Genomic DNA, 27,315 nt, shown 5'->3' on the forward strand with positions numbered 1-27,315 from the left:
CACATCTCAATACTTTCCGGCTACACTTTTACACATTGTATAATTTTTGACAAGAGGAATGATGATGTCTATTATATATTATGATGATGTTTATCATATTGGATGATGTGTTAGGTGTTTAAAGTCTGCAGAATGCAAAATATGAGTCAATTCTAACATCCTTGAAAGTAAGGTTGCTCTGATCGGGATTTTTGGGGCCATTGAACAATTGCAATAAGCAGTATCCACCAATGTTGATCACCAAACAAAATATTGTTTCTTTACGTGATTATCATCTAGTAGGTTCATCATTTTGTGATTGTATTGATGGATGATGTGATTCATGACTAGTGGTAATGATTATTTTTGCATCACAATGTTGATTTTCACCTCAGTGAGTGAGGGGAAAAACTAAACTAAACTAACAAGGGGATGAGGTGTAGGTGGAAAGAAACAGGGCAGTGCTAACGAGACTGATGTGAGACAGGTGTGGGGGGAATTCGGGCACAGGAACACAGGTGGGAAACAGAACACTAGGAACACAGGTGAGCAGGAAGTAGAAAGAGACGACAAGACACAAGAGGATATGACTACAAAATAAAACAGGAAATAACTAACCAAAAATATGGACATATTTCTGGCAAAATCATCTAATCAGCTCTCCTGATCGGCCTTTATAGAGACAGATGATCAAACTATTTAGAATGAATGACAGCAGTTAACTGTCGCAGGCTGATCAATCAGAGTACCCTCTCACTTGAAAGCACTGAAGTTTTAGACCAAAATGCACAGTGTGAAAAAAGTGTCACAGCAGTGATCAAAATTAGGGAATTAACCCTTCTGTGATCTCATCAGGTCTGCATTGTACAGAAGAAGGACACTAAGAAGATGTACGCCATGAAGTACATGAACAAGCTCAAATGCGTGGAGCGGAACGAAGTGAGGAACGTCTTGAAAGAGCTGCAGATCATGCAGAACCTCGAACATCCTTTCCTCGTCAACTTCTGGTAAGCTACCCATGCTTTACAGAGTACATATTCAGATGTTGTGTATCAACGAAGTCTGGAAGGTTCTTTAGGAATTGACTTTTGCTACTTTTTGAATTTAAACTTCAAATTCAAAGACCGTCTTACATTTCTGTCTGGGTGACTTTGACTGAACCTCCATTACTTAAACATGTATAGAAAAGCTGCTGCCATCACCCATTAGAGAGAGCTCTGGGTTGAGGTGTCGTCCACCGAGGAACACTCACAAGCCTCCATCCGCGTCATCTCATCCTGTGAAGCCGCTAAAAGGAAAATGTGGTTTGCTCGCTGATCCAAGCTTCAGCTTTTACAGGCACGACCCTCGTAGCCTGGCAGCTTCACGTTCGCCTCGCCACAGTTTGGGGGTTGAGGAAGTCTTTCCCTCAAGGTTGTAGCAGCTCATTCAAACTCTAATGCGCTGATCTGAGATGACTCGTCAGGTAATTTTCATCAAACCGTTCATCATAATTTGAAAGCCGAAGCTTTCGGAGCACCAGGAATTGTACTTTTGCGATGTCTGATAAGTATGGATGTTGAGTTTCCGTCTGGAAGGCGTCATTAATTCTTGATAAGCACTCCCACTCTGCAACGTTTCAGAGGAAGTCACCCGGGTTTTCTGTCGAGCAGAAAGGCAGAGAAGAGGAGATGTCAGTCAGAAGATGATGAATAACTGCCATGGTCATGTAGTCTACTTTTTAAAAATTGAAGGGAAACCATTTATATTAAAGACATTCATTAAGGATTTATTGACCTTAACAAGGCGTCCTCACTTTTGGTCCAGTAGCTGCAAGAAGCACAGTTAACTGCTAATAAATGCAGATATTAGAAGGAGATATCAATCTTAATAAAGCGACAAAAAAGCTTGGTAATGTGTTTGTAATGCTGAACAATTATAAGAAACTCATAAGGTTTTATATAAACCTTCTTAGCCGTCTGTTAAGGAGTTTCTTTTACATGCTTTATGATGCTATTATTAAGACGCATCTTATAAGGACTTATGAAGGCCTTGGGTCTTGGCAGAGGTATGTGCTCTACTGAGGGCCATTCTAGTTACCTATTAGCCAATGCTTACTACAAGGACCCTATTATAAAGCGTTACCAATCAAATCTCTTTCTTTTTATTTATTTATTGTTTTTTCAGGTTCAGCAGTTGTTCTTTTGGTCTAAGGCACCAACAAAATACATGAAATTAAATTTTAAGCTTAAGGTTACTTTATTTATTATTCCCATGCTGCAGATTAAGGGAGCTGCCGCATCAGAGCGGACTCTCAAATGAAATTTTTGATTTTTTCCCCTCATTTACCCTCTTGTCCCACTTTTCTATCCTCTCCTCGCTTGCATCCCCTTTCGCCCATATTTAATCCCACATCTTTTTGAAAGCTCCTCTTGCAAAATCAATGGCTGTCTTTTAATTACTAATTTGAAGGGAAACAAAACTAAATCCTCCCACGGTGGGAATGAATGAGAAAAAGGCCAAAAGCACAGTCAAAAAAAAAGGAGGGGATGTGGAAGGACAGCATGGCGCAGAAAAAAAGGGAGGATATGTGGAGTAGAGAGGAGGTAGAGAAGGAAAACAGCAGAGGAGGTGAGCAGAGGAGTGCAGCGTACAGACTCATCAGACAAACAATGCCAGAGCTTGCTTTCTTGCTTGATTGCATGCTGTGTTGGACAAAAAAAACAAAAAAAATAGTTGGAAGTTAATGCTTTTGGCAGCGTAAACTCCCCCTTGGGTGGGGGTGATTTCCTCTGGAGATGTGCTTGGGTCAGCGCTGTGCCCAATCTCTCTCTCTCTCTCTCTCTCTCTCTTCCTGTCTCTCTCACTGTGTTGAGTTGGCACAAGTTATGAATGTCCTGAGGTAAGCGCTCAAGGTCAGAGACAGGGAGAGATTAGCTGCAGGCATATGAAGCAGACTGAGCCCGCTACATACAGAAAAAACAAAATATATTTTTCATCCCTCCCCTGGTATCTCCTCTCATCTCCCTCTATTGTCCTCTTTTCATTCCCTCTTTTCCTAACCCTGCTCTACTATTTTCCTCTTCCACCACCTGCCTCACTTCATTTTCTCTTTTTCCTAGTGACTGGGCATGATTTCAAGAAATAATGCACCCAGAGGGCAGGAAAAAAGAAAACAAGAGAACAAAGTGTCCATGTCTGAACAAGTTATTTCTCTCTGTGCAAATTAGAATATGGAATAGTTATCTTGAAGAATCTTAACTTCTGGCATGAAGTGTGTGGTGCGGTCAGTGTATTGATGTGCCAGAACTGGTAGGACAGACCAATGTGCCAGCACTGCACTAAGTCCCACTGTGTAAGGGGAGCCCTTACTGGGACTTCACCTTGTATCAGAGACGGGCAGTGATGGAGAGATTTTACTGATGCTGCTGTATTCAGCTTTGAGCCTTGCATCTTCTTTAGATTTTGCAGTTGAGTTGTTTATTGATGGAGGAAAAGTCACAGTGGTACAGTGACCGACAAGGGTATATGCGCTGCAACACACAACACAACCAAATACACAAACTTGCTGCAACAGGAGGGTTTTGACACAAACTTGCAAATATAGAAATGATGCAAAGTCAAAAACACAAAAATCCTGAAAACACATCTAGCTAATGGTGGTGTTTTGGAGTATTGCAGCGCGATTGTGTATTTAGTTGTGTTTTGTCTATTAGCATGCATTTTCTTTAATTGCAGCGCATTTGCCCTGGTGGGCCACCGTACAGTGGAAGAACTCAACCCAATCACCAGAATAAATCTTTGCACCACCATCCCCTTTATCCATCCCTGATCGAATTTTACCTTATCTTACCTGACCTTAAAATTACCTTTACCTTACCGTTTTTATTGTTCATTCTGATTAGTGGAGCCAGGAGGACATTATCATATTTGTCTATTGTCAGTCTTGTTGTTAAATGTGTGTCAGGACGGATGCCTTGTCCTTTACTGCAAACCAAATCTACCCACGGGTACTAATTAAGTAACCTGAGCCTGAACCTCCTGATGAGAAAGTCAGGTCCTACATGTAATCTGAATGTGCTATGGCACATATTGTAGTAATGTCGATATGATGCATATGAAACCTGCAAATTTAAAGTATCCATTTGCAGACATGAACAATGCAAATGTTTTATTGTGCCGACTAAGCTGAAGAAGCTCTTGAAACTACCCGCCTCCTGTTTGCAGTGTTTAATGTGATGGATGTGTTGGTCACAGGTTGTTTAATGTGTTCTGTGTGAGTAGCACATTTGTTTTGGGGCGTCAAGTGGAAGGAAACCTGTGGTGCAGTAATATTCAACAGCACTGCAAATACATGTCTGTGATAACTTGTTGACTTTTTTATAATCCAGAATTGGCAAACACAGCCAAACACATGGGGTCCAGACACACTTTTAGAGGTTCAAAAGAGCGAACGCGCACACATTTCATGGTAATTCAAAGTTTTGATGAAAACCCAGAAAAACAAGGATTAAGGAATCTGAATCACCACAAATCTTCAATATCTTTTCTTTTATTTCTTCCACAAACTTAGCCACAGAGTCATAATGTTCACTGCCAACTTTTTCAATACATGGTTAAGATTTCAGTCTTAATTCTATGACATCTCCCATGTCTAAGCTCTCAAATGCTGTAATCATGTAACCTGCAATTGTAAAAAAGTAATTGCGTAACTGTCAAAGGAAAAGAAGAAGTACATTAACAAAAGTTTACAACACTGTGGAGTGAAAGCTTCACTTGCCTCAGGGAGTCCCTCTTTGCTCACTTGTTATGTAATCTTACTAATGCATTTCATTTCTATGCATAGTGAGACATCACTCAGTGTAATTCTCCACTCGTGCATTTTTTTTTACTCAGAAAACCAGCTGTAATGACATAATGTTTGACAATGGGCTTTCTCAAAAAACAAATCCTCCAAGCACCCACAAATAAAAGCTCTATGGTAAACCACATATGTTGCATCATACAGGCACTATAGTCTGCTTATAGGGGACATCTTGAATGAATGGCGTGAGCTGAAATAAGCTTACTTCCAGACTTCAATAATACAACCAAAGCAATAGTAAGATCTGCTGGCACAAACTGTATGCTCGCGTATCTGCGAAATGTGCACTCCACGTCTTCATTTTACTTTTAACACCGCAGGCACTGCCAAACACGGGAAAGCAGCATGTCAGCATGTCAAGTATTTGGCCCGATATCAAGGTGACCGGGTGAAATGGAAGATCGTAGAATCAGGGCTGGCAAGAACAAGAAAATGTTTTGATCAAGTGCTGATACATATTACATATCATACATCATACATATACATTCATATGGAAGTAAACAAAAAAAGGTAATGTTTAAGGTCCTTAAGTTAGCAGGTAATAAGGCCCTTACAAGTCCTTATAAGCATTAATAAGACTCTAAAAGCATTAATAGCATCACAAACACATTTATGAGCACTTGTTTACTGTTTATAGACACTTTAGAATGTTAAATAAAAGCCTTATGAGTTTCTTATAATTATTTCTAAGAGTATTAATGTCATTCTTAAAACCTTTTTCTTTATCTTTTTGTTACTTTATTAAAATTAACACATACTTTATTTAGCAGTTAACTATGCTTTTTTTCAACTTCTGGACCTAAAGCGAGAACAATTCCTTATTAAGGCTAATAAATTATTTATAATGTGCTAATTAACAGTTTATATAGTCTTATTAATCTTGATAAGAATCGTATAAGGACTTATAAGGGCTTTATTATCTAATTTAAATATAGAGCCTACCTTTTTCTGCATAACAATCTCTAAAGAGAAAAGTTTTCATACCAGCGCATATCATACAACACACAGGTTATCAGCCATTAATATCAACCAACTGATCTATCTGTTGGGCTAAAATTAATTATGGCTTATAACAAGGACCTTAATTTGAAAGTAATTAAAAAAGTGTAAAGGCCTTTTTCAGTTAAAAAGTAATTCTTTAAAAATAGGCGGGTTTTTTTTAGCTTGTTTTAGTTCTGAGTATATTTTACATGTGAGATCCCTCATTTCCTGTGGATGTGTGTGTATGTCCGCATGCATTCATCCATGCGTGTGTGCTCTGGGAACATTAGACACAGAGTGATGGGAGCTGTCAGTCAAAGGAGGTGTTGGGAGACGGGGTGGGAGGAAGGTCGGAGGGCCGTCGGCATCGATCCGACATGTCACAGTCTGAGCGACCGGCCGGCTGTGTCCGTTTCAGCTGGTGTGTGTGTGGAAATGTGTGTGCGCATGCATGGGTAGTGTGTATGTCTAATCACTGTAATTGCAAAAAACCCTTTGTTGACCAACAAATTCCTGATGGGCCGTTGTATTATGGAGATTCACTGCTGTGGGTGTTCAATAGTTGGGTGTTAATTAACAAAAATCACTGTGCGGTTTTAGACTGAGGCAGTTTAGTTCATTAACTCCATAAAAGGTGTTCAGGTTATGGAAGACAGGTTACTGAGAGGGGAGAGCAAGTCCTTCTTAAGGAGTCCAATAGCATTACGATTAATGAATCTCCTCTGTCCTCTCTGAGAGTGGATAGGTTTAGGAATATTGCCAACTTCTGCATTAAAGAAAGGAAACATTTCTTAATGTAGACACTTACTGTAATGTAACTGAAAATTTGGCCTTTTTTTTGCTGAATATTGCAGTATGACCACCTGTCTTTTTAGCTTTGAGGGCCATTATGCACTTAAAACAGGAATTATTTGTGTGTTTTGAAATATTCCCCCTCTGGCAGAAGACTGCAGCCGTTTTTCTTTTATTTGAGGGAAGCGTGTGGCATCACATGTTACAACTGTTAACCTTTGAAAGAGGGAAACTGGAGTCTTTCTGTAAGGACACGTTGCCATTAGCTTCTGAGCCCCTGTGGTTTCTGGAAACTTCCATTACTCAAGTGGCCCGGGGGTGCATGTGGCTCTAAAAGCTCCATGCAGGATGCTCTCCCATCAGACTGACTGCCTGGAGGCCACCGAGAGGTCACATTGAGATGCATGTGTGGCGGAGCAGATACAGACACTGAAAGAAAGACGGACAGAATTAGACAGCGAGAGAAAAAGAGAGAGAGGAGGAAGAACGACAGGATGAGAGAGAACAAGAAAGCGAGAGAGAGAGAGGCCAGATGCCAGCAAGGCTAATGAAAAGTCTGCACCATCTCAACGTAATGTACAGGTGCTAATCTGCAGTCTGACTGCTGCTCTCTGCTCTGCACCCAAAATGCCGGTTGAGGCATCAAGCAACAGCTGCTAATGGATGCTTGAGAACTTGATGCTTGTATTTTTCAGCATGTTGCGGCGGTAAGAGTGTGGCTCCGACTGCATTTTTCTGTCTGAAACCGACCGAGTTCGCAAGAGTAGTTAACGAGAGCAACCCGAACTCGACAAACGTGATGATTTTTACGCCCAAACCTGACTCAATAGCAACAAATCTCTGTTGTGTCCAAAGCATTTCAGTTATCATTTAATATTACTAATAATTTATCACACATATTTACACTATAACTTGGAACTTGAAAGCACCTTCTTTGTCCCAAACCAGCAGGCCTGTTGGGTCTTGTCGGGTGCGGATGGGTATACATGTTCAAATTGCAGCTGCAAAATACAAATGGAGACAGTCAACAAGCTGCTGTCAATATGAAAAAAAAATACACCAAATGATGGCAGATAGGTAAAGGAACAAAGCTTTAATGAAGTAAGCTGAAGTCCAAAAGTCAAAACGCACAAAACCGACAAACTGACAAAGAGAGAGGGAAAAAGACAGACTTACATCCAAAAGGGCTAATGAACAAATGAAACACAGGTGTACACAGAAAAAGGGGCGGGAAGAAGACAGGAAGTAGGATGTCACAACAAGACACAAGGATGAATTCTACAAATAAAACAGGAAGCATCTAAACTGAAAACCAAAACCGTGACACATCTTTATTCTTTTACAAATTATTTTGTGGGTTATTTTACCAGTGATAACATTGTGAGGGGCAGCGCGAGCAGCAGCAGTAGCTGTAATTACAGACGTGCAGTAAATAGATATCCGTAAAAAGAAAAAGATGATATACCTCGAGCCTTAAATGTGAGCTGTCAGCTGGTTTTATTAAGATACAATAATGGAATGACAGCTTCTGTGTAGACACTCTTCATGATGCACGTGTCCACTCTTGGTTGTGCAAACTAGTATGCTATTGTTGATGTGGGTGTTAATTGTTTTTTGGGTAATACTTGATCGCGTAAATTGGATTACTTGGCCACAGCTGCTCAACTGTCACAACACTATTTTTTCTACCTCATAATTGCGAAAGATTGTTTTCAGTCATGTTTCAACATAAAACTTTCAGGCCGATGCACAGCTTCATTACGAGACTGGCTCTTTTAAATCACATTAGTCATACATATAGGTTGTCACATTAATGTTAACTTGGGTAACTTCTCTGACCCGGCGCCTAGAGTACCTGTGACGAACAACTTTAATGAGTACCATACCTAATTCATTTTGACAGCGGTGGCAGCAGGCCAGCGGAGACTTCATTCATATTCAAACACCCTCTAAATACTGTGGCGCCATGTCAGAGAGAGAGAGATAGAGAGAGAGGAGACGATTTGGGGCTTTTAATGTCATAGAAGACCAATTTACACTCTAATAAGAGTGGAGATGTTGCTGAAATAGCATTAAATAAAAAGTTCAGTTAGCATGAGGTCAGTTAGTCCCAGAGGGATGATGTTGATTTGCAGCTATAACATCTTACGTACAGCATGTGCAGCACTACAAATTATTATTAAATGCAATAATGAGCACTTATGCAGATAGTCAAGTGCTGAAGCAGTAAGAATAAATACGTAGTTGTCAACTTTGCGTTTCTGCAGGATACAAACTTCAGCTTTCTACTGGACATGTGTCTGCGTGGGCTACTTGCGTACATGTCTGAGTTTGTACATTATATTTGGAACTTTTAATGACTTACAGAACAAAGTTTCAGAGTCAGATCTTCAGAATAAAAGGTCACCGGCTCAGTAATCAGAGCGTTCTGTAAGTGGCTCACCGTGGCAGGCTGTTGGCCATCTTTACGGCATCTTTGTTCCTGAGCAACCATGTGAGAGATTGTTTGCTTACGAGACGGAACAACTTCCTCGAACAAACGACAGCTGAGCCCTTTCAGTTTTTAGCACCTTGGCTTTCTGATGGACGGACTTGTGGGACAGAAAACATGGAAACCTCAGCCAAGCGTGAGAGCTGGTTTTCTGATCCATTAAACTGGTTTCATGGAGGACTGCTGTATCGATTGACTTGGTGGACCCAGCCATTATTCAAGTAGTTATGTGCTGTTAAAGTAAGAATACCTTGCATTTTTAATATCTGTTTTGGCTTTCGTGTCAATGAATATTCCACTCACCAATTAAAAAAATAGTTGTTAAATAATATTTGCATTTCTTAGAGCTATTTTTTTTTTGAAGCACTGAGTTTGTGTTACTCTGTCACACAGTTACCATGGTTACTGCTTGCCAGTTTGCCCTGATTAGGCCAACGCATAAAATATATATATACATACAGTGTATATCTAATGTCAATTGACATGACCAAGTCCGAAACAAAGCTTTACATCATTTCGAAATTTAGTCCAAACCCAGCCTTGTAACAGTTCATCACAACAGGCCAAAATGCAGACAGAGAGGCAGGCAGGTGATCCTAAATACAAAATTCAAATACCAAAAGGCAAGCAAAGGAAAGTCTAAGGGGGAAAAAAACTAAAGAGAAACACAAAATTGAAGATAAACCAGATGCCACAGAGAACAAAGCAGGAACACAGAAGAGGAGGTGCTGGATGAAAACAGATTAACCAACAAAGATTGAGGGGAAAATAAAAGCTTAAATACAGAGGGATGATTAACTAATGGAACACAAGTGAGAAGGAAAAAGGGTGGGAAACAGACAAAGACCGGAAGTGGAAAGTAAATATGACACATGAGGATAAACTTTCAACATAAAACAGGAAATCACAAAACTAAAATCCCAAACCATGGTAAGCCTGGCCTTTTAGGTCCCGACAGGTTTGGGTCGGGTATCCGTCCTAGTTGTGTTATCCAAAGTGTACAGTGATAAATGAAGTACCAACAGCAGATGTTTGGTCAGTGCAGAGTAAGAATGAACATTTGCCACAAGATATAAAAGAAAGTTGAGTATTATCACCTCAAAAGACAGTTGGTAGACCAATTTAACTTTTTAAAATTAAAGATTGAAGATTAGGAATCCCTGAACTCGCTCCAGGTCCAAAAGAAAAAAAGAAATTGTCTAATTGTATATATTTTACATACTGCAGCATTAAAATAAATAAACTGCTGTTTTCATGGAAGAAGCCAGTGTTTGTTTGTCTGCCAAGAAAAAGAGCAATTAAAGTCCAGCTTGTGTCTCTAAATGCTTCTGACAGCAGCCTCTTGGATTCTTTACCACCTCTGCTGGGTAGAGGTATTTACACTCTGCTTTGTGTGTGTGTGTGTGTGTGTGTGTGTGTGTGTGTGTGTGTGTGTGTGTGTGCACAACAGAGAGAGGGAGTATACGGAGACACTGAAGCAGGAGAAAAAGTGAGAGAAACAGGCCATCAGAACGAGGTAGAAAGCGAGAGACAGAGAGTTAATCGGATGATTAATAGACAGAGTAAAATGGAGTCTATGCAGTAAACTACTGTCTATAGCTCACACTTTTAAACACTGACAAGCTTGTTTTTCTTGTCTCGGTTTACAGTTTTTAGCCTCGTTTTAAGCTTTGGCCATCAAATTTGGAGTCATGAAGATATCAAGCATTTTTGCATGCTGGATCTCACACTGTTGCCCTGTTTATTTCCTGTTTCTATGCTTTTTCCACAACAGTATTTCCATAATTTTCCATGTAACGGCCCTACAAGCATTTTGCAGTCAAAGTCAAAGAGTAGGAGCACTTTGGATAATTATGGAGCAAAGTTTTGACTGTCTGTGAACTCAGCCAGGGGCGAGTTGGTCCCGAAAATGATAAATCTTGAATCAAAGGGGAAAAACTGCTTTGATATTTAAGAGAATGAGATGTTAATATGAGACCTGTTTGATCTGTGCTTCCTCTCTGCATGCCAGATTCGGATGTCATATCATTTTCCAACAAACCTTCTCTCTGGCCTTCATTTCCATGCACACACACACACACACACACACACACACACACACACACATTGATCCAGTCCATTGCCTCACTTATCTCTCTCTTACATTTAATGGCAGCAGCTGGAACTTTGATTTTTTTTTCAGATTCAAGGCTTTGTAGACTCTTCATGGGTGTCCCCCCCCCTCTCAGAATATGTCGCTCTCAAGGAATTTTGTCTCCATACCAAATTGCTCCCTACAAAATACGGCTCCAGCTGTGATTGTTGAATTTAAAAATGCAGGAGTGATAAGAAGTTTAAAGATTAAAATAGGTGTCTGTCATTTTGGCCAGATAAAGAAAACGTTGCTCTGCAAGTTTTATTATCTCGGAGGTTGAAACTTCGAAAAACCAATCACCTCACACAGACTGAAACCTTTTCTCATCCATCTCACGTTGACTGATTGATTTTTCTTTAGTTCTGTGTTTCATTTAGAATGAATTACAATATAAAGTGAAAACAGAAATGTACCCTTATTAGTTCTTACACAACGACAAAACAAAGAATCAATGTGAAATAGAAAATAGCAATGACTGAAAAGGTGTAGGCTGTAGCCACAACTTATTAAACTTAATACAAAAGTTAGAAAATCAGATTATTGCTTTTTAGTGTCAGGCACGACTTACTTCTTTATCGTCTGATTGGTGATATTCCTAAAGTTTTCTTTTTTGTGTGGGTTTTGCATTACCTTGTAAGGTAGCTGGATTCACTCGACCACCTGACTTAGCCTGTTCTCACTCCCAACGTGTCAAATACAGTAGCTTACGATAGTTATTTAACCCAAGTATCATCTTTTCCTAACCCTAACCAAGTCGTTTTCTTTTTTTGCCTAAACCTAACCAAACCATTTGTCGTTAATAACATTCCAAAAGTCATAAAACATTATGCCATACTTTGCAAACTGTTTGTCAGCACATTTATTTTGAAAGTCTAACCGGACGTTGTATATTACGTATTGTTGATCTCGGAGCCTTTCATGTGCAAAACTGATGCTTGAGGTGTCGTTAGAGCATCATCGTTTGAAGCTTAAGGCCATTGACCAAGCTGTCAAATGTGACGAGTTGGGTGTGAGAACGTGTTGCCTGAGAATATGATCTCGCAAATCCATCTTGCCAGGCTTCATGCTATGCGGTTGTTGCCAAAAACACATTTGTAAAACTAATCACTGTCCTCTGAGGAACTACTAGCAGCTAGAGACAGCAGCTATAGGCATCGTTTATATGTGATGATCACCGTCAGAAGCAACTGTTTGAAAACAACAATGGCGGCTCCTCAAGAGGTTAGCATAGATGCTACCAAAGCATCAGTAATATCAGAACTGGAGAGTATAGGAAGAAGAGCAAAGAACAGCACTGAAGGCTTCTCGACAGGTGTTTTTGCTCTTCTCTCAGCTGGCAGTGCTCTCCTACTGTTGATCTCATTGGTTGATGTTAGCCCGTGATAGAATGTGACGGTGACAGATGGTTCATCCAATCACCTGCCAAATATTTGTTTAAGTGCCTGCACTTTTCCAAACAGTTTATTGCGGCTCATTTCCAGATGGTTCTGTATAACAAACCATCTGGCGAGTCAGGTTAGGTTTTGCATTCATGTCCCCACATCTCTCTATATGGCACAATAACTGAGCACTACAGGTTATATAACACATTCTGACTCAGCCGATCCTCAGCTTTATACTGTAAACATACTCAGAATGCCATTTGAATTCTTCCCAAAACAAAAACCAGTATCATCCCATCATGCTGTCCCATCCTTATGGCACAAACACACAAATAAATACACAAACTTAGTCAAAAATGTTTGAAAAACTAAGTGTCCGCAGGCGGGGCTAAGTCATTCCTTCTTTTTTGATCGGCAGCATTGCAGCTGGTCCCATCCATTCAGCTGTACTGTATTGTACACTTGAAGTGGGAAGTGCTGGCCTCTTCTCATGATTTCCCTAAAACTGATAAACTGAGAAAACTGTTTGTTGACAGGCTGTATGTGTGTGTGACTGTACATCTGTGTGTTTAGGATAGAGTGACTCATTGAAACTCAAGATGGGCTGACATTTTGCCAGTTTAAAATTGTTTGATAATAATGCACCATAATATTTAGTGACACATGCAGGACAGTATGTGTGTGTGTGGTTTTTGTGGGTTGGTGTGTGTGCGTGTGTGTACTACTAACATTGTGGGGACCAGCTTTCCTTATGGGGACTTACACTGTCCCCATAAGGAAAGCGTGTCCCCACAACAAGACTGTAAATAAATCATAACATAAATCATCCGAGGTTGGGTTTTGGTTAGGGTTAGGCTAGTAGTGGTTATGGGTAAGTTTACAGGAAATAAATGTAAGCCTATGTAATGTCCCTCAAAGTGATGGAAACCTGACTGTCTGTCTGTGTGTGCGAGTGTATTTTCATGCACCCTTTGTGACTTTGGCGAGTGTGTGTGCATCTTCAGGACGGGCAAAGAACAGATAGTCTTTCCACGCTCTGAGGCCATTGGCAATCAGATGTTAAGTAGTCTCAGCATTATCTGAGCCTTGGCAGACAGTTTTGAGTCAGCTCAATCAATCCCCATCCATCCAGCGCAGAAAAGCACCACCTCCAGTGTATTGGAGAAGGGCCCTTAGGAAGGGAGTTCACCAACGTGGCAAAAAACTGCCCTCAGTCGCTGAGGACTGAGTTTGAGCCAAGATGAGGGTCCTTACAGAGAAGTGTCTGCCAGTGGACAGTTGAAAAATGCCCACCAAGCGGAAGTGAAATTGTAGCCTATTTATTTCAGATCAGGAACATTATGAAGGACTTAAGAGGGGCAACAGTGTAGTTCTCCAGTGTTATGGAAGACCTGTACTTGCAGAAGTAGGACGTTGTGTTGCACACAGAGCAATGCTTTAGGCAAGCCAGGAAATGTTGGCTCCTGCAATTTTTTTAAATATTATTTTTGCATTAATTAGTATCTTGTGGGAGAGAAACTAATTAGCTTATCATTTAGAGGAGGGGAAAAAAGTGTGGCCCCCGTGGGAGGCTCAGCGTGTAAAATCAATGATGATTTGTGCAACAGTTTAATGGCGATGCAGTGGGCTGCATGCTGATAAAGGCTTGCTGTGCATGACAGTGCTTGATGGATGGATTCAAGGATGAATGATCACAAGTAGCATTACAACCCAGAATGTTCCTCATTCACTAATAGAAGACTGAGGTGTTTTCCAGCGAGAACTATATACAGTAAAAACACAGTTGAATAATTCCCCCAAAAATTATTTTTGTGACTGAAAATTGAAGGAAGTGACATTTTGTGCCATTTACCCTGTCGTATACATCTAAGCAGACAGTTATTCCTGCCAAATCTGTAGACTACACACTGACGTAAGGAATATTTAATAGGTGTAATGGTCTGCTTTAATGAAATGGCAATATACTAAGCACTCTGATGGACATCCTGTTGTTCCCCAAGAGAAATAAAAGCAGGGCAGGCAGCCGCCTGAGCAGACAATGTTGCTCAATTCATACATATATAGAGCGATTATTAATGATTTTCATACAGGCAATGTTGATAGGATAGAAAACAAATGCTCAATAACACTGCACATACAAAAACACAGGATAATCTGTTGATCACTAATGTAATCACAACAGAGATTATGTTTTCTCCATGTTGACTGTTCTCATTTACTTTTTGCTGTAGAAACCAAGGCAACAACAATAATCAGAACTATGAGGATGATTAAGTTCCAGAATGTATTTTATGTATGCCGATAATGTACTGATGTTTATTTAGCTACAAAAAGGCTGTTTGATAGGAAGTATGGAATATGTTGTACCAAGTGAACAGTTTTGTTTTTCTGTCCTTCATTATCAGCATTGATTGAATCATTACAGGGTTCAATGTTAATGTTTTTTCCACTTGCCCCATCAGTGTCACAAATTAATTTGCCCAGTCACATTTCACTTGCCCCAGGTGTGCCTGAAATTTAGTTATTAATGTAGTTTATTTTTTAATTGCGGTTATCGCATTTTCTTGTTGCATGTGTTGATTTAAATGAAAGTAAAACATGCTTTTTCACCGTACAGTTTACATTATTTACATAATGTGTTACAAAATGAAATTGAAAAGTATTATTAGGTACACCCAATTTTTGCCCTAGTGCACCTAAATGAAAAATGTTGGCGCACTAGTGCAGCAATTGTGAAAAATTAGTCTGGAACCCTGCAAAACAACAATGCCACAGAACTAAACTCCTATTCCAGGATAAGCGAAATGTTGGCTTGTACTTCAGTTCATAAACAACTTTACCTGCTGCCATTTTCTTGTGAGTACCTGGCCTGTAGGCTACTGGAGTAATGCAACTTTCAACAGAGATGAGGAGGATTAAGATTGCCCAAAACCTAAATAATGTCTGGAAATAATGTCTCTCCAGGCGTAAAAACTAAAATGAAATTATTCATTGTAAGGATTAAGGAGAGAGGGAAGAAAAACAAGACACACAAAAAAAGAAGAGATAGAAGACAAAGATACATAAAGATTAAGATTTTTTACTAAGTGTACATCATGTCAAAAACTGTGTTCCCTGTCGCACCAATCACCTAACTATCATAGCAACTTGTGCACAAGGCAATAAAGGATTTTCTTAGCTTGTTAGCCTTGAAGACAGGATAATGAGCATTGCCTCATGCATGACTCAGCCAATATGTTGGTGCTCTTCCTGCAATGTGAAAGAGTGTGACAAGTGCTTTTCTTCTGCTTGTTGTAAGTCCTATAGAGTAAGAGCAGCATCTCCCCTTAGAGACCCTGGGAGGCTACTGAGGTTATGTTTTTCTGAGCTCATGAGGTTGAAACACTGATGGGTAACCCAATTGAACCGTTTGTTCTTGTCAGACCTTTTGTAGTGAGGTCTCTCACACTGTCTTCTAAAGATTGATAAGCCTGAGGAGCACGAGACTGACATGAGTTCAATTTGCAATTGTCATCCTTTTTATTGCTGATGGATAAAAGTGTTAAAAGGTTAGAAAAACAACCTCACACTCTCTTAGACAACATATGCTCTTCACATAATTTTATGGTAAATATGTGACACTTAATCATGGCTGTCTTGTCACTTTCTGTTTATTACCCTCCTCTTCTCACCCTCTTCTTTCTCTTTTCACCCCGTACTTCCCTCAACCTTCTCTTCTCCTGCAACTCTTCCTCCCCTTCTCTGCTGATCGTCTTTCCTCATTTCTTATCTTCCTGACCTCCTTTCCCTGCAGGTATTCCTTCCAGGATGAGGAGGACATGTTTATGGTGGTCGACTTGCTCTTGGGAGGAGACCTGCGCTATCACCTCCAGCAGAACGTCCACTTCTCAGAGAACACTGTCAAACTCTACGTCTGTGAATTGGCCCTGGCCCTGGGATACCTACGCAGCAAGCGCATCATACACAGGTGAGATGTTTTCTCTTGTAGCCCTTTTTCATACACGTGTTGGCTTGGTTTGACTTGGCACATCGGCCCAGTGCAGCAGGGATTTGCATCTCTATTAAACCTAGGCTAACTGCCTGAAGGTTTGTCTTTAACTGATGCTGCATTTGTCTTAAGTTGATGACGTTTAAAAGTAGCTCCCTCTTTAATGCTGTTTACTATGAAGCTGTGCAATGGTTGTTGGTAGCCAGCTACATACCATCATGGATTTTCAGGCTGTTGTTATGATTTTGCTCGGCATCTACTGCTTATTGCTTGAAAAAAAGAGATGGTCCCTCATCCCTGAAAGATGACGAAGCCAATCTGATGTCACCGCAACCCACTTGGAGGCAGTCAGGGGGACCTTGACCAGACTCAGGGGTGATTTAGCACAACTCTGCATGCTTGAACTGGTAATGGCAGAGCCGCTACTCGGCTGCTCAGACCTGGCCACCTCTGGAGTAATAAATACCTAGTCACATTATATTCTGTGCTGATCTGGAGCAATTTACTGATGGGAGGAGAGCTCAGAGACTACTTTCTCCAGATCTAACTTTCTTGGATTAAAAAGTGGATTCATCTTCACTCCCATTTATCAACCTGACTGCAGCAGCAAACCGCAGAGGTGACCTCCATTGTCAGCTGTTTTTGGACTGTGATGTTGACTGGAGCTTGAGGGGAAATGTATTTACTTTATGAAAGTAAGGTTACAGAGACGAGAGGAGACAAAGAAGAGAGAAACCCGTAGACTGTTGAGTGCTGACTTCAGTCAAAGGTTGACCTGAAATCAGCCTCTGTGTGCGTGCTGTTGCTCGCTGACAGCTAATGCGCAGTAAGGAACACCTTGCTGGTGGTGAACACACCATTAAAACAACCACCAGTGCTGATGCAAGTCTGATGTGACTCAGGCACAAGTGTTCATAGACAAGAGAATGTTTTAGTTTTATTTACATTATGTTTGGTCTGGGTTTTAGCATTGTTGGAAACATTTGGGATGATGTAAATACACAACTCAACAAAAATATATAACAAAGTTGTTGTCGTTTTAGGCATTTTAAGGTGGAAATGTTACATATTTTATCTTTGATTTTCCTCTGAACCCTTTTTTGGTGGTTTATTATTGTAATTTGTTTAATAACCTTTAATAATGCAGAGGGGTTTGCTGGCGTCTCTATCTGCACAAATAACCTGAGATAAATAGTCTTGGACTGGTTGCCCCATTATTTCTCTTCCTGATACAGTGAGTGGCCCCCTTCTGTCTCTCTCCCTTGTTTTTCACCACTGCGTTTGAACATTAAGTACCCCAGTGTTCTTTTCTCCTTGGCTGTCCACTCCCATATTATCTTCTAATATGACTGCTCCACCGCTGTGCAGAAAGGTCAAGCTGTCTTGACATGAGGGTCACACCTGACACAACAGTTTACCCTGAGATGCAGACTATGGTCATCATGAAATGCACCAGTTCTGTCTATGCTGCTGTGTCGATGCCTCGTTTAATTTATAAAATGCAGGTTAAGTGCTTTTTAGGCAGAAATGGCTGCAGCTATAGCAGTGCCACAGACTCAATTTGGCCAAGAAAGACATGGCTACAGCCCAGTATTATTATTTTACTTTGTTGAAGTGACTCAAACGGCTTGGGATATCCTGTTACTGCCAATGATGCTGCCAAAATGCATTTAAAACACTGACTAAGGGAAAAATGTAAAGCTGTCCTTTATCTGGGGCACTAACCCATTATGTTTTCCTTACTGGAAACACACAACAAATCTACCTCATGCATGCAGATATGATAAGATACACAGCCAGCGCAGACCTGTCTTGACCTGCCTTCTGAATATCAACTTTTCTATGAAAATTTACAGTATTTTTACAAGGGGTTGGCCTCCGATATGTTTTTTTTAGGGGCGATACAGATAACAATAATTAGTAATCAGGGAGACCAATAACCAATATTTTTAGAATAACTAGAGAGATGCTTTGAGTTGCCTGAGTCTATATGCCATAGAAAAATACATTCAATAGACTGATGAGCATCACTATTAAATTAAATAGGGTCAGAAAAAAACTGATTGCTCAAGTTGATAAAAAATAAAATGTGGGCAGAATAAAGTTTCTGTTTATGTTTGCAAAATAGTTATATGAACATCGTTTGTAGGAAGATTAAAGATACAGAAACACCTACTGAAGTACTGAATACTGCAGTCTACTAAAGCACAATCTAATGTATACTTTGACTCTTACATACACACAGTGTGGTAAGTGCATACATTTATAACGTGGACAGCCTGAGTAGTGATTTGTTCCAAACTCTGAGGCACTATGGGGTCCACCCACTGCTTAGACCCACTCCTCCACTGTGGTGAACGAGGTAAACATAGAAAAAGAGGCCTTCGCAGATCATGACTAATAGGAAACATCACTGAAACAGAGAGCACTCATTTATCAACACCCCCAGATAACAAATTACGCCATTTAACCTAAAGCAGACTACTTGGTCTTGTCCACGCTCTCAAACCTTCACAGGAAAGTGAGAGAGAGAGAGGGAAATAAATGGGACGGATTATTAATTTGCTTATTCATTCAGTCCATTGAGGGATATGAATATTTAAATCGTGTTTTCTATTTCGGTGCTGGAGAGGACAGACTTGCCACTTGATGTGCAGGTGTTGGGGGCGTTTGTTTAGACGGAATCAACATCTTTTCAATCTGCATTCATTAGCTTCAAATAGGAAGAGGAGCTGAAAGTAACTCTCAGCTCATCTCTATGGAAATTGAATATATAATTTCCTCCCTCAGATGTGGACGTGATGACTTTGGTACAGCGGGTGACTGAACTTGAAGCCGTCGGAATGTGTGTGCGTGCATGCACCTGCGTATATGTGTGTAAATGCAGGATGTAGACATTCTCCTTCCGTTGGTCTTTGATGATAATGAGAGGAGTAATAACGATAATTACATTAATTGCATGTAATATGATGAGTAATTATTTGACAAGTTCGATCATGACTATGACAGAGTATGCTTGAAAGTAGTTTGGTTTGATATAAAGGCTAAATATAGATATTAGTTCAGCTGAGATTTTTTTATTCAAGAAGTTTCATTGGGGTAAAGATCTCCTCAGAAAGACAAACCTGGGAAGAAATTACATTGATTCTGTTATCCGGTAATTACTCTGGTTTCTGTGAATTGTTCTTAAGCTCAATAAAAACAGATAATATTTGACCGGAATTTCTCCCATTTGTCTGGGACACTGAAATCTCCTGGGACACATTGACCGGCACCAAGCCTGTATTGTACAAGTTCACATTAAGACAAATCAGTCATACAAAGCAGTCATCACACACAGAACACACTAATCGAAACAATTACAAATATCAGTAAAAATGTCAGTTAGTGAAAATATATAGCCTCCCAGAGAGTGTTTCTCACTTCAATTTGTGTTGCACTTCATTCTAGTAGTAACAGAAACAAGTCAGCATGATTCATAATCAAATAGGATGTTCGACATGAGCTTTACCGGACAATCAACATTGTTGCCAGGTTTTTGAGTATTCATAATTGATTAGATTTCCATTGAGGTCACAATTAGGAGAAGGAGAGTTAAAGATTGTGCTCTTGTGAAGTGGACACATGTTGTTTTTATAGAGTTTATTGAATTAATAAAAGAGGTCTGGGGGGGCATCAAAAAGCAGACTGCAATCAGGATAACAGATGTTTGTGGTCGAAACAATAGCATAAAAGGGGGTATCGTCTGCATAAAAATTTACATGGCATTGGTAATACGGATCCTTGTGAGATACCTTTATTAACTGTTAGTCCACTGGATTTAAAACCACTGGCAGCAACTAGAGTCTATGAATCCCTCCTCAGTTCAAGGCTGAAACAACATGATTTTTGACGAACAGAAAGCTTCAGGAATCGGAATAAAAGTTATTTTATTAGCTTAGAAATAATACGAAAAAAGTTTGGATATAAGGTTTGGTGTGGTTAAGGTCAGGGTAAAGGGCTTTGGTGGAGTTATGTCTCCATCTGTAACTAAAGTGGGATCCATAATAACGACAACAACAGACATCCCTGTGTTTAGCATAGCTAATTATTTTCAATAATGAGTTCTTACACTGTACGGCAAATATGAACAGTCTCAAGGGAATGGGGATAGAACAACAATTAGGTTAACAACAGCAGTTCAGGTAGTCTGGCATGTGACAGAGCCTGGATGGAAAATCAACATCATGGTGACACACGCGAGCCTCTGAGCTAATATGATGCAAGGTCAAAGTAATTCAGTTCCTCTGTTGTTAAGAGGTAATGGATTTTACTTAAAACTAAAAATAAAGGAGGGAACTCCTATTTTTATGCCAGTAATACTTATGTTTAAATAAAAATATACCAGTTTGCTCAAGCTAGTCATATGTTAATGCTGGAGTTAAAGTTATGCACCAAGATTATAAATTGAATGATAAGTTAGGTTTATTACAGCTTTGGTCTTAATTTACTTGTCATTGTGCTCAAGTCTTTGTCTAGTCTTATCTTATTTATCCTTTTGTGGTGGGACAACATATTTTTGTGATTGGAGTTTGTATTTGCATTTTAAGACATGCTCAACAACAGCATATATCATATGTCCGGTTCAGCCTAATTCAGGGTTGGTTATCCTGTGTTTTTAACCCCGAGCTCTCTCAGGAGTTTAAATTATTAACAACAGAATGAGTCTCAATTAGGTGACATCTTCAGAGACTTGATGAGTCTCTCCAAACAAGTGGAAAGATAAATGGCAAGTGTTTGACAGCGGAAGGCATATTTGTCTGGGCGTACGGTCACCACAGCCTCTTTGATAGCAACAACAACAATCAATGGATGAATCCTCAGGTGCATTTTGTTGCATCCTGGATTCCCCATAATGGAAAGACTTGCATGATGTCAGCCAGCAGATGCTCTTAACGAGTCAATACCGTTCATTTAGGAAACACACTGCCCGTTAAAGTGGTTAAGACACTAATTGTTTGGTTCCTATCAAACTGACAGAGATGGATAGAGATCTACAGTTAAAATGAACAAAGGCCAATTCACACAGTGATATAGAAGTACACTGGTTTAAAGCATTAATGTGTTGCATGGCGTTCAAACAGTCTCTAAAATAGTTTCTCAGTATCTGAACAATGTGATGAAAATATGAATAAAACCAAGTATTGAAAATGGTGGTATTACACTTGATCGCTGTGCACAGTGCTTCTTTATTATTTTATAGAAGGTTGTCTAAGCAATGCATTTTGTATTAGTTGTTTGAATCTGTTCAAAGTATAATAGCAGCCATATTCACGATTAACTTTTTTTTATAATACTTGATAGGCAGCCATGTGACTTTGACTCTGAGTATTGGTGAAATAAAAAAAAAAATCATAGTTTACAAAAACCATGAAAAGAATGTTCATTCCAGTTTATTTTGTGTCACTTGCAATGCAACAAACAACGACAACTGACAGACCTAATCCACAGGTAAAAATAGTCCGTAACAAATGTAGATTTTACTTCTGTTCATGAAGTTTGTTAAAAACTAAACGGTCCAGCTGCAGCTGGAGCAAATGTGCTTGGGGCTGAGTTCCACAAACAGGCTGATGAAGTCTGAGGGTGATGAGTGACAGACTGACACATTGTTGGTTTTGGTCTTTGTAAATTGTCTGGTCTATTTATTCAAATTCCTATTTCTTATCAAATGAACCAGTTGAAAAAAATACTGATACCCAGCTGTTGCAGCAGACGGCCTATTTCAGCCAAGACGGATTCTCTTTTGGAAGCTCTGATCTCTTCTCCCTCACACAACACACAGACAGTATATTATTCCTTTCCCTCATAATCTCTCTCGTTATCGCTCCCTATTTTTTCCCTCTTGTGCTATTTTCTCTACATACAGTACTTTTATTTCTTTCCCAAGCCCTTCTTCTCCCTCATCCTGATTTCTTAGTCTCGGCTGTGCAGGATCTGTCTTTCTCTCCGAGGGAGTGGCACAAAGCATAGCTCGGCTTCAAATAATTTATTTGCTCGTTCATCCCCTTCTCCTCCAGGGGCCTTTTGCCAAGCCGCCAACAGGGCCTTAATTCACCTATCTGGTTAATTGAAGGTGAAGGAACGAGAAAAAACAGTCTCAGAGGATCTTCTCATGGACAGTTCTTTAAATGAAGAGATAATATACAGTATGGCAGATCGCATGGAGGCAGGCAAAGTTATTACTCTTACTCTCTTTCAGCTGCTTGAAAAGGCGAGCGTTTGTCATGTCTTCAAGTGAGGTATTCTTTATTCATGGAGTGTGTTAATGTTTAATTCTCTAGCAGAAGAAGAAGAGGAAGAAGAAGAAGAAGAAGAAGAAGAAGAACCAGGAGGGAGGGGAGGCAGGGAGAAATTATAGCCTCATATTTCATAAATACAGATTAAGGTGCCAGCTGGTGCCAGCTCTCCCATTTCCACCACGAAATGGTGAATTGAGCATTATCATGGTGGAAAATCTTACTAAGATAGACCCAGATCGCAGCAGCAGCAGATTAGCTGATGGGAGGAGGTTATGGGCTCTGAACATGATAGAATGTTTACCAGCCAGTCTGCTCCAAACACATCACTAATTGCCTGTTTGTGTATTTAACTCACGTGGCTGCCTGAAGGAGAAAGAACGACAGAGATTTTGGCAGAACGCGACGTAATCGAGCAGTCAGAAAGGCAGACAGAAGGAGCTACAGGGCGGAGATGCGGAGTCAAAGAGCCAGCCAGAGAGGGTGGAGAGATAACATTTTTATGCAACATTCCCTGAATGTTTCTGACTCAGTCAATTATTCATCACTGGTAATTGTGATGTGAGTTTTGGCCTTGGCTTTTTAGTGCCGACTGGCTGCTTTCAGTGTCTGCTCTGCACTCGCCGTCTCCCAAAAATCAGCTCCAAATAAGACGGGGGACTTGTCAAGGCCGACTCTCGTCAACCAGACGCACTCGGCATGTGTTAATAAATAAGGAATGAACATCTCAGTTGTTACTGTCATACACACACACTCAGTGTTTACCCATGTGCGTAAACACGTTGGCGCACACACACACACACACACACACCTGTGTGGTTCTCACACTTGTCAGAGCTGCTTTTCTTTAACAGAAAGAAGAAAGGGTGAGTGAGAGACGCAGCAGTTTGCCGGGGTGGAGCTGTTAGCCTCTGTGGGTCTAGTTGGGCTTTCAATTCACGTTCAAAGGCAGCGGCTGTCTGACTCGCTCTCCGGTGGCTGGTGGGCGTGGGTACTTAGAACTGAGGGATTCTGACACTGCGTGCATCTGCGTGTGTGCGTATTGCTGTGTTCATGTGCGTCTATGTGTGTGTGTGACGCTTGTTTGGAGTGTGTGATGTAGCTGAGCTGTGGGCTTTCTGGGGCTTCCAGAGCTCCTCCACACTCCTTTGTGGCAGAGAGGGAGAGGCACAATCTCAAACAGCCCTCTGCTTTTATTCTGGAGTGGAGAAGAGAGCTACTGAAGCAGCAGAGCTATGAAAGAGCCTCTGATTAAAACTGCCTGCAATCTAGGCCCAGAATAACAGCAACAAAAATTTCACTGAAGCTGCCACGTATATTTTTAAAATTTAATTAAAGTGCAATCCACTAAATTAAAGATGTTTATATGGCTGATAACAATCCATCCATTTGTCCAAAGCCACAAAAACAGTACTGTACTTTTGACACAATCTGAAATGTGTTGGTAGTGCACAGAATCAAAACTACTAAAAATAAATAATATCTAATATTTCTGCATTTAAATGTCTCAAAATGACTAGACCTTTGATTTGTTGAGTTGTGTTCATACTTATATTACTCTTGAGCTATGCCTCTTATGCCTTTTAGAGAGCCCCTAGTGGCAGAATGTGTATTTAAGTAGAGCTATAACGATTAGTGGAATAATCATTTAATGGATTTCCAGAATATTAATCTGCTATTTTGGAAATCTATTCATTGTTCATCTTTTTTTTTTTTTAGAGCAAAAATGCCAAAAACGAAATGAGCATTTTGGTTTTTCAGTTAAAAAAAAAAACAACAAAAACAAAACAAACAAACATAAAATGAAGGTTTTTTGACTGTTGGTCAAATAGTCAAAAAGTAGCATGATTAGTCCTTGTGTTTTTCACCTTTTTGACATTGTATTAACTAAAAAATAAATTAATAGTGAATATAGTCTTAGCCTGCAGCCCTAATCAAATGCCAAAGCTGGTAAGACCATCCAGTTAATTAAAAAAAGGACCCATATGCAGACACAGAAGTAGTGATGAGCTGTTATCATCCAAAAAACAAAACAACAAAAGACGGACAGAGGAAAAATGACGATTGGGGAAAAGGCAGGAACACGAGATGCAAAGAGGTGAACCAACAAAGACTTCACTAATGACTGGAGTTAAATACAAACTAAACTTATGACGAAAAAGGGTAGGAAAATAGACAAAGACAGGAAGTGGAAAGTTACACATGACACATGAGGATAGACTTTCAAAATAAAACAGGAAATCAACTAACTAAAAAACCCAAACCATGACAAAGATTTGTAATCTAGTTTGAATATTTGTAGATCAGATTGCTTCTGACTTAAATAAAATGTTCTTGTGCAGCTGCTTGCTTAAACAACATTTGAGAACTCAGTCTTATTTTGTTAAATATTGAAATATCTTTTTTTTAATTTAATGTTTATGTTTTTTAAATACGTTCCAAAATTCAGGTGTGATATTGGCAATAGTATTGAAATGTTTTCAGACAAAACCCTACCCTAAAATCAACTAGGGCAAGCTAGGATCTGTGTGTGCTGATTTTTAGACGGACAGAATATGTCTCTTACTGCCTCACAGTTCACATGTAATGGAAAGGAATAGTGCATATGTGTGTGGACGTGTGCTTTCATAAGCTCCTCGAATGATTTGAGTGTTTGGCTGTGTGGTTGCATGACCTGTGAGAGTGTGTGTATGTGTGTGTGTGTGTGTGTGTATAAGCCTCCGTTCTCAGGTGTGTAAGCCCGCTCCAGTATCAGTGCAGTATCGTATGACCAGGTACAGGGTTCAGTTACCCCTCTGCCTCTGATAGCAGGCTGTAATGAGGCCATTAGATCCTGGTAATAGCTTGTAGGGTCAGTCAACCAAGAGAAAAGCCGAGGGGATCAGCTTGCACTGAGCTCTCCTGGCCCTCCGCCTCACTCTCGCCTCCAAATATTCACCTCCATTCTTCACCTTTTCTGTCGCTCACTTCTTCCCTTTTCCTCCATTTACTCAGTTTGGTCTTTATACTCTCTGCTTCTCTCTCATCTCTTCCCCTAACCCGTCTCAATGGCTATCCACCTCACTTTCTCAATTTATTCGTACAGAATAGCACTATACATTCTGTTTTCTCTCACGTTGCCACTACACCCCTCTTCTTTGTTTACCTCTTACCCAATAAATGTATAGTTGCTGACGTACTTGCTCACTTCACCTCCACCCACTCAGGTTTATTTTACATACTTTATACTTCTGCTTTATATCTCCTTCCTACTCTTCTATTCAGGTGATTCATACACAGCTGTCGATTCATATGTAAAGCGCTTTAGATTATCATAATGTTTGCTTCACGTTTTCCTGCCAGGTGAATAAGAAGAAACAGAAAATCGCAGAATCAAACAGGAACCTGTGCAGCTAAAAGAGCCGTCATTTCATGTACTACTGCAGCGGCGATGAATGAGTGATGATTACAGATTGCTACCTCGTAGTTTGGGGATCATCAGGTGTCCATACAGCCACACATTTTACTTTACACGTTTTTCATTTCATTTCCGATAGAGGATCCCTTTCAACTCATGCGCCTTTTTTGCTGTGTCATCTCTGAAAGCATCCCGTTCAAAGTGGTAAACGTTTGCAGATGGTTGAGGTGTCACCTGTCTACCAGCAGCACCGGTGTGACCGGGGCTGCAACAGACCCATCTGTTTCTCGGCACTAGAAGATGCTGCGTAGTGATTATAAACACGGAAGAGAGTGAAATATGCAGGTGACAACTCAAAGTGCCCTCTCAAGTCTTCTCTTTTACTGTAGGACAGATTAGTTCAATTAAAAACTGAATTTATATCAGAAACATTGTGTAAAAAAAAAAGATAAATTCAACACATCCAGCACACATTTTTCAAAAACAATGATCAAATCAGCTGTAGCTTCGGTGATCACAGAGTAAACACTAAAGCCTCCCGCTGAGTCAGAGAAAAGAAAATATCCTGTGAATATTAGCACTGCTGCTTCCCCAGACATAATCATTACAGAGCCGTCTGACCTACTTTTCATTATGACTTTATTTCTGATAGAAAGACGTGAATGGGTAATTGCTGGGTGATTCTTTTTATGTCAGCCCCTGCAAAAGGAAAATAGAATTTAATTCATGGATCATTAAACTCAATGCAACTGAGAAACCGAGGGTATTGATTGTGACTGTAAGAATAGACCTCATAAGTTGCTGAGGTTTATAAAATATTGACGATTTTAGTGCAAAATCGCTATTTATACAGGGCTGAGCACATTAAGCATGTCTGAGACTATTCTTTCATTTGTTCTGTTCATTTAGGCATTCATTTTATTTATATAGCCCAATATCACAAATTACAATTTGCCTCAGGGGGCTTTACAATGTATATAGTATACGAAGCGCTCTATCCTTGTAACATAATCCTATTTATTTAAGCTATAAGCATATAGCTACTAATGAATA

At 40.0% G+C, this 27,315-nt stretch overlaps 1 protein-coding gene across 1 annotated transcript in view; it reads left to right on the forward strand.

Annotated features, from left to right (window-relative positions):
- stk32a (serine/threonine kinase 32A) overlaps window positions 1-27,315 on the forward strand; it is a 77,676-nt gene that overhangs the window by 10,267 nt on the left and 40,094 nt on the right. The window contains exons 3-4 of the mRNA XM_073479816.1: window positions 835-986; window positions 16,396-16,569. Of these exons, the coding sequence (XP_073335917.1) occupies window positions 835-986; window positions 16,396-16,569 (326 nt within the window). The remainder of the gene's footprint in view (window positions 1-834; window positions 987-16,395; window positions 16,570-27,315) is intronic.

This window comes from Pagrus major, chromosome 13 (assembly GCF_040436345.1).
Source record: "Pagrus major chromosome 13, Pma_NU_1.0".
Taxonomy (NCBI): Eukaryota; Metazoa; Chordata; class Actinopteri; order Spariformes; family Sparidae; genus Pagrus; species Pagrus major.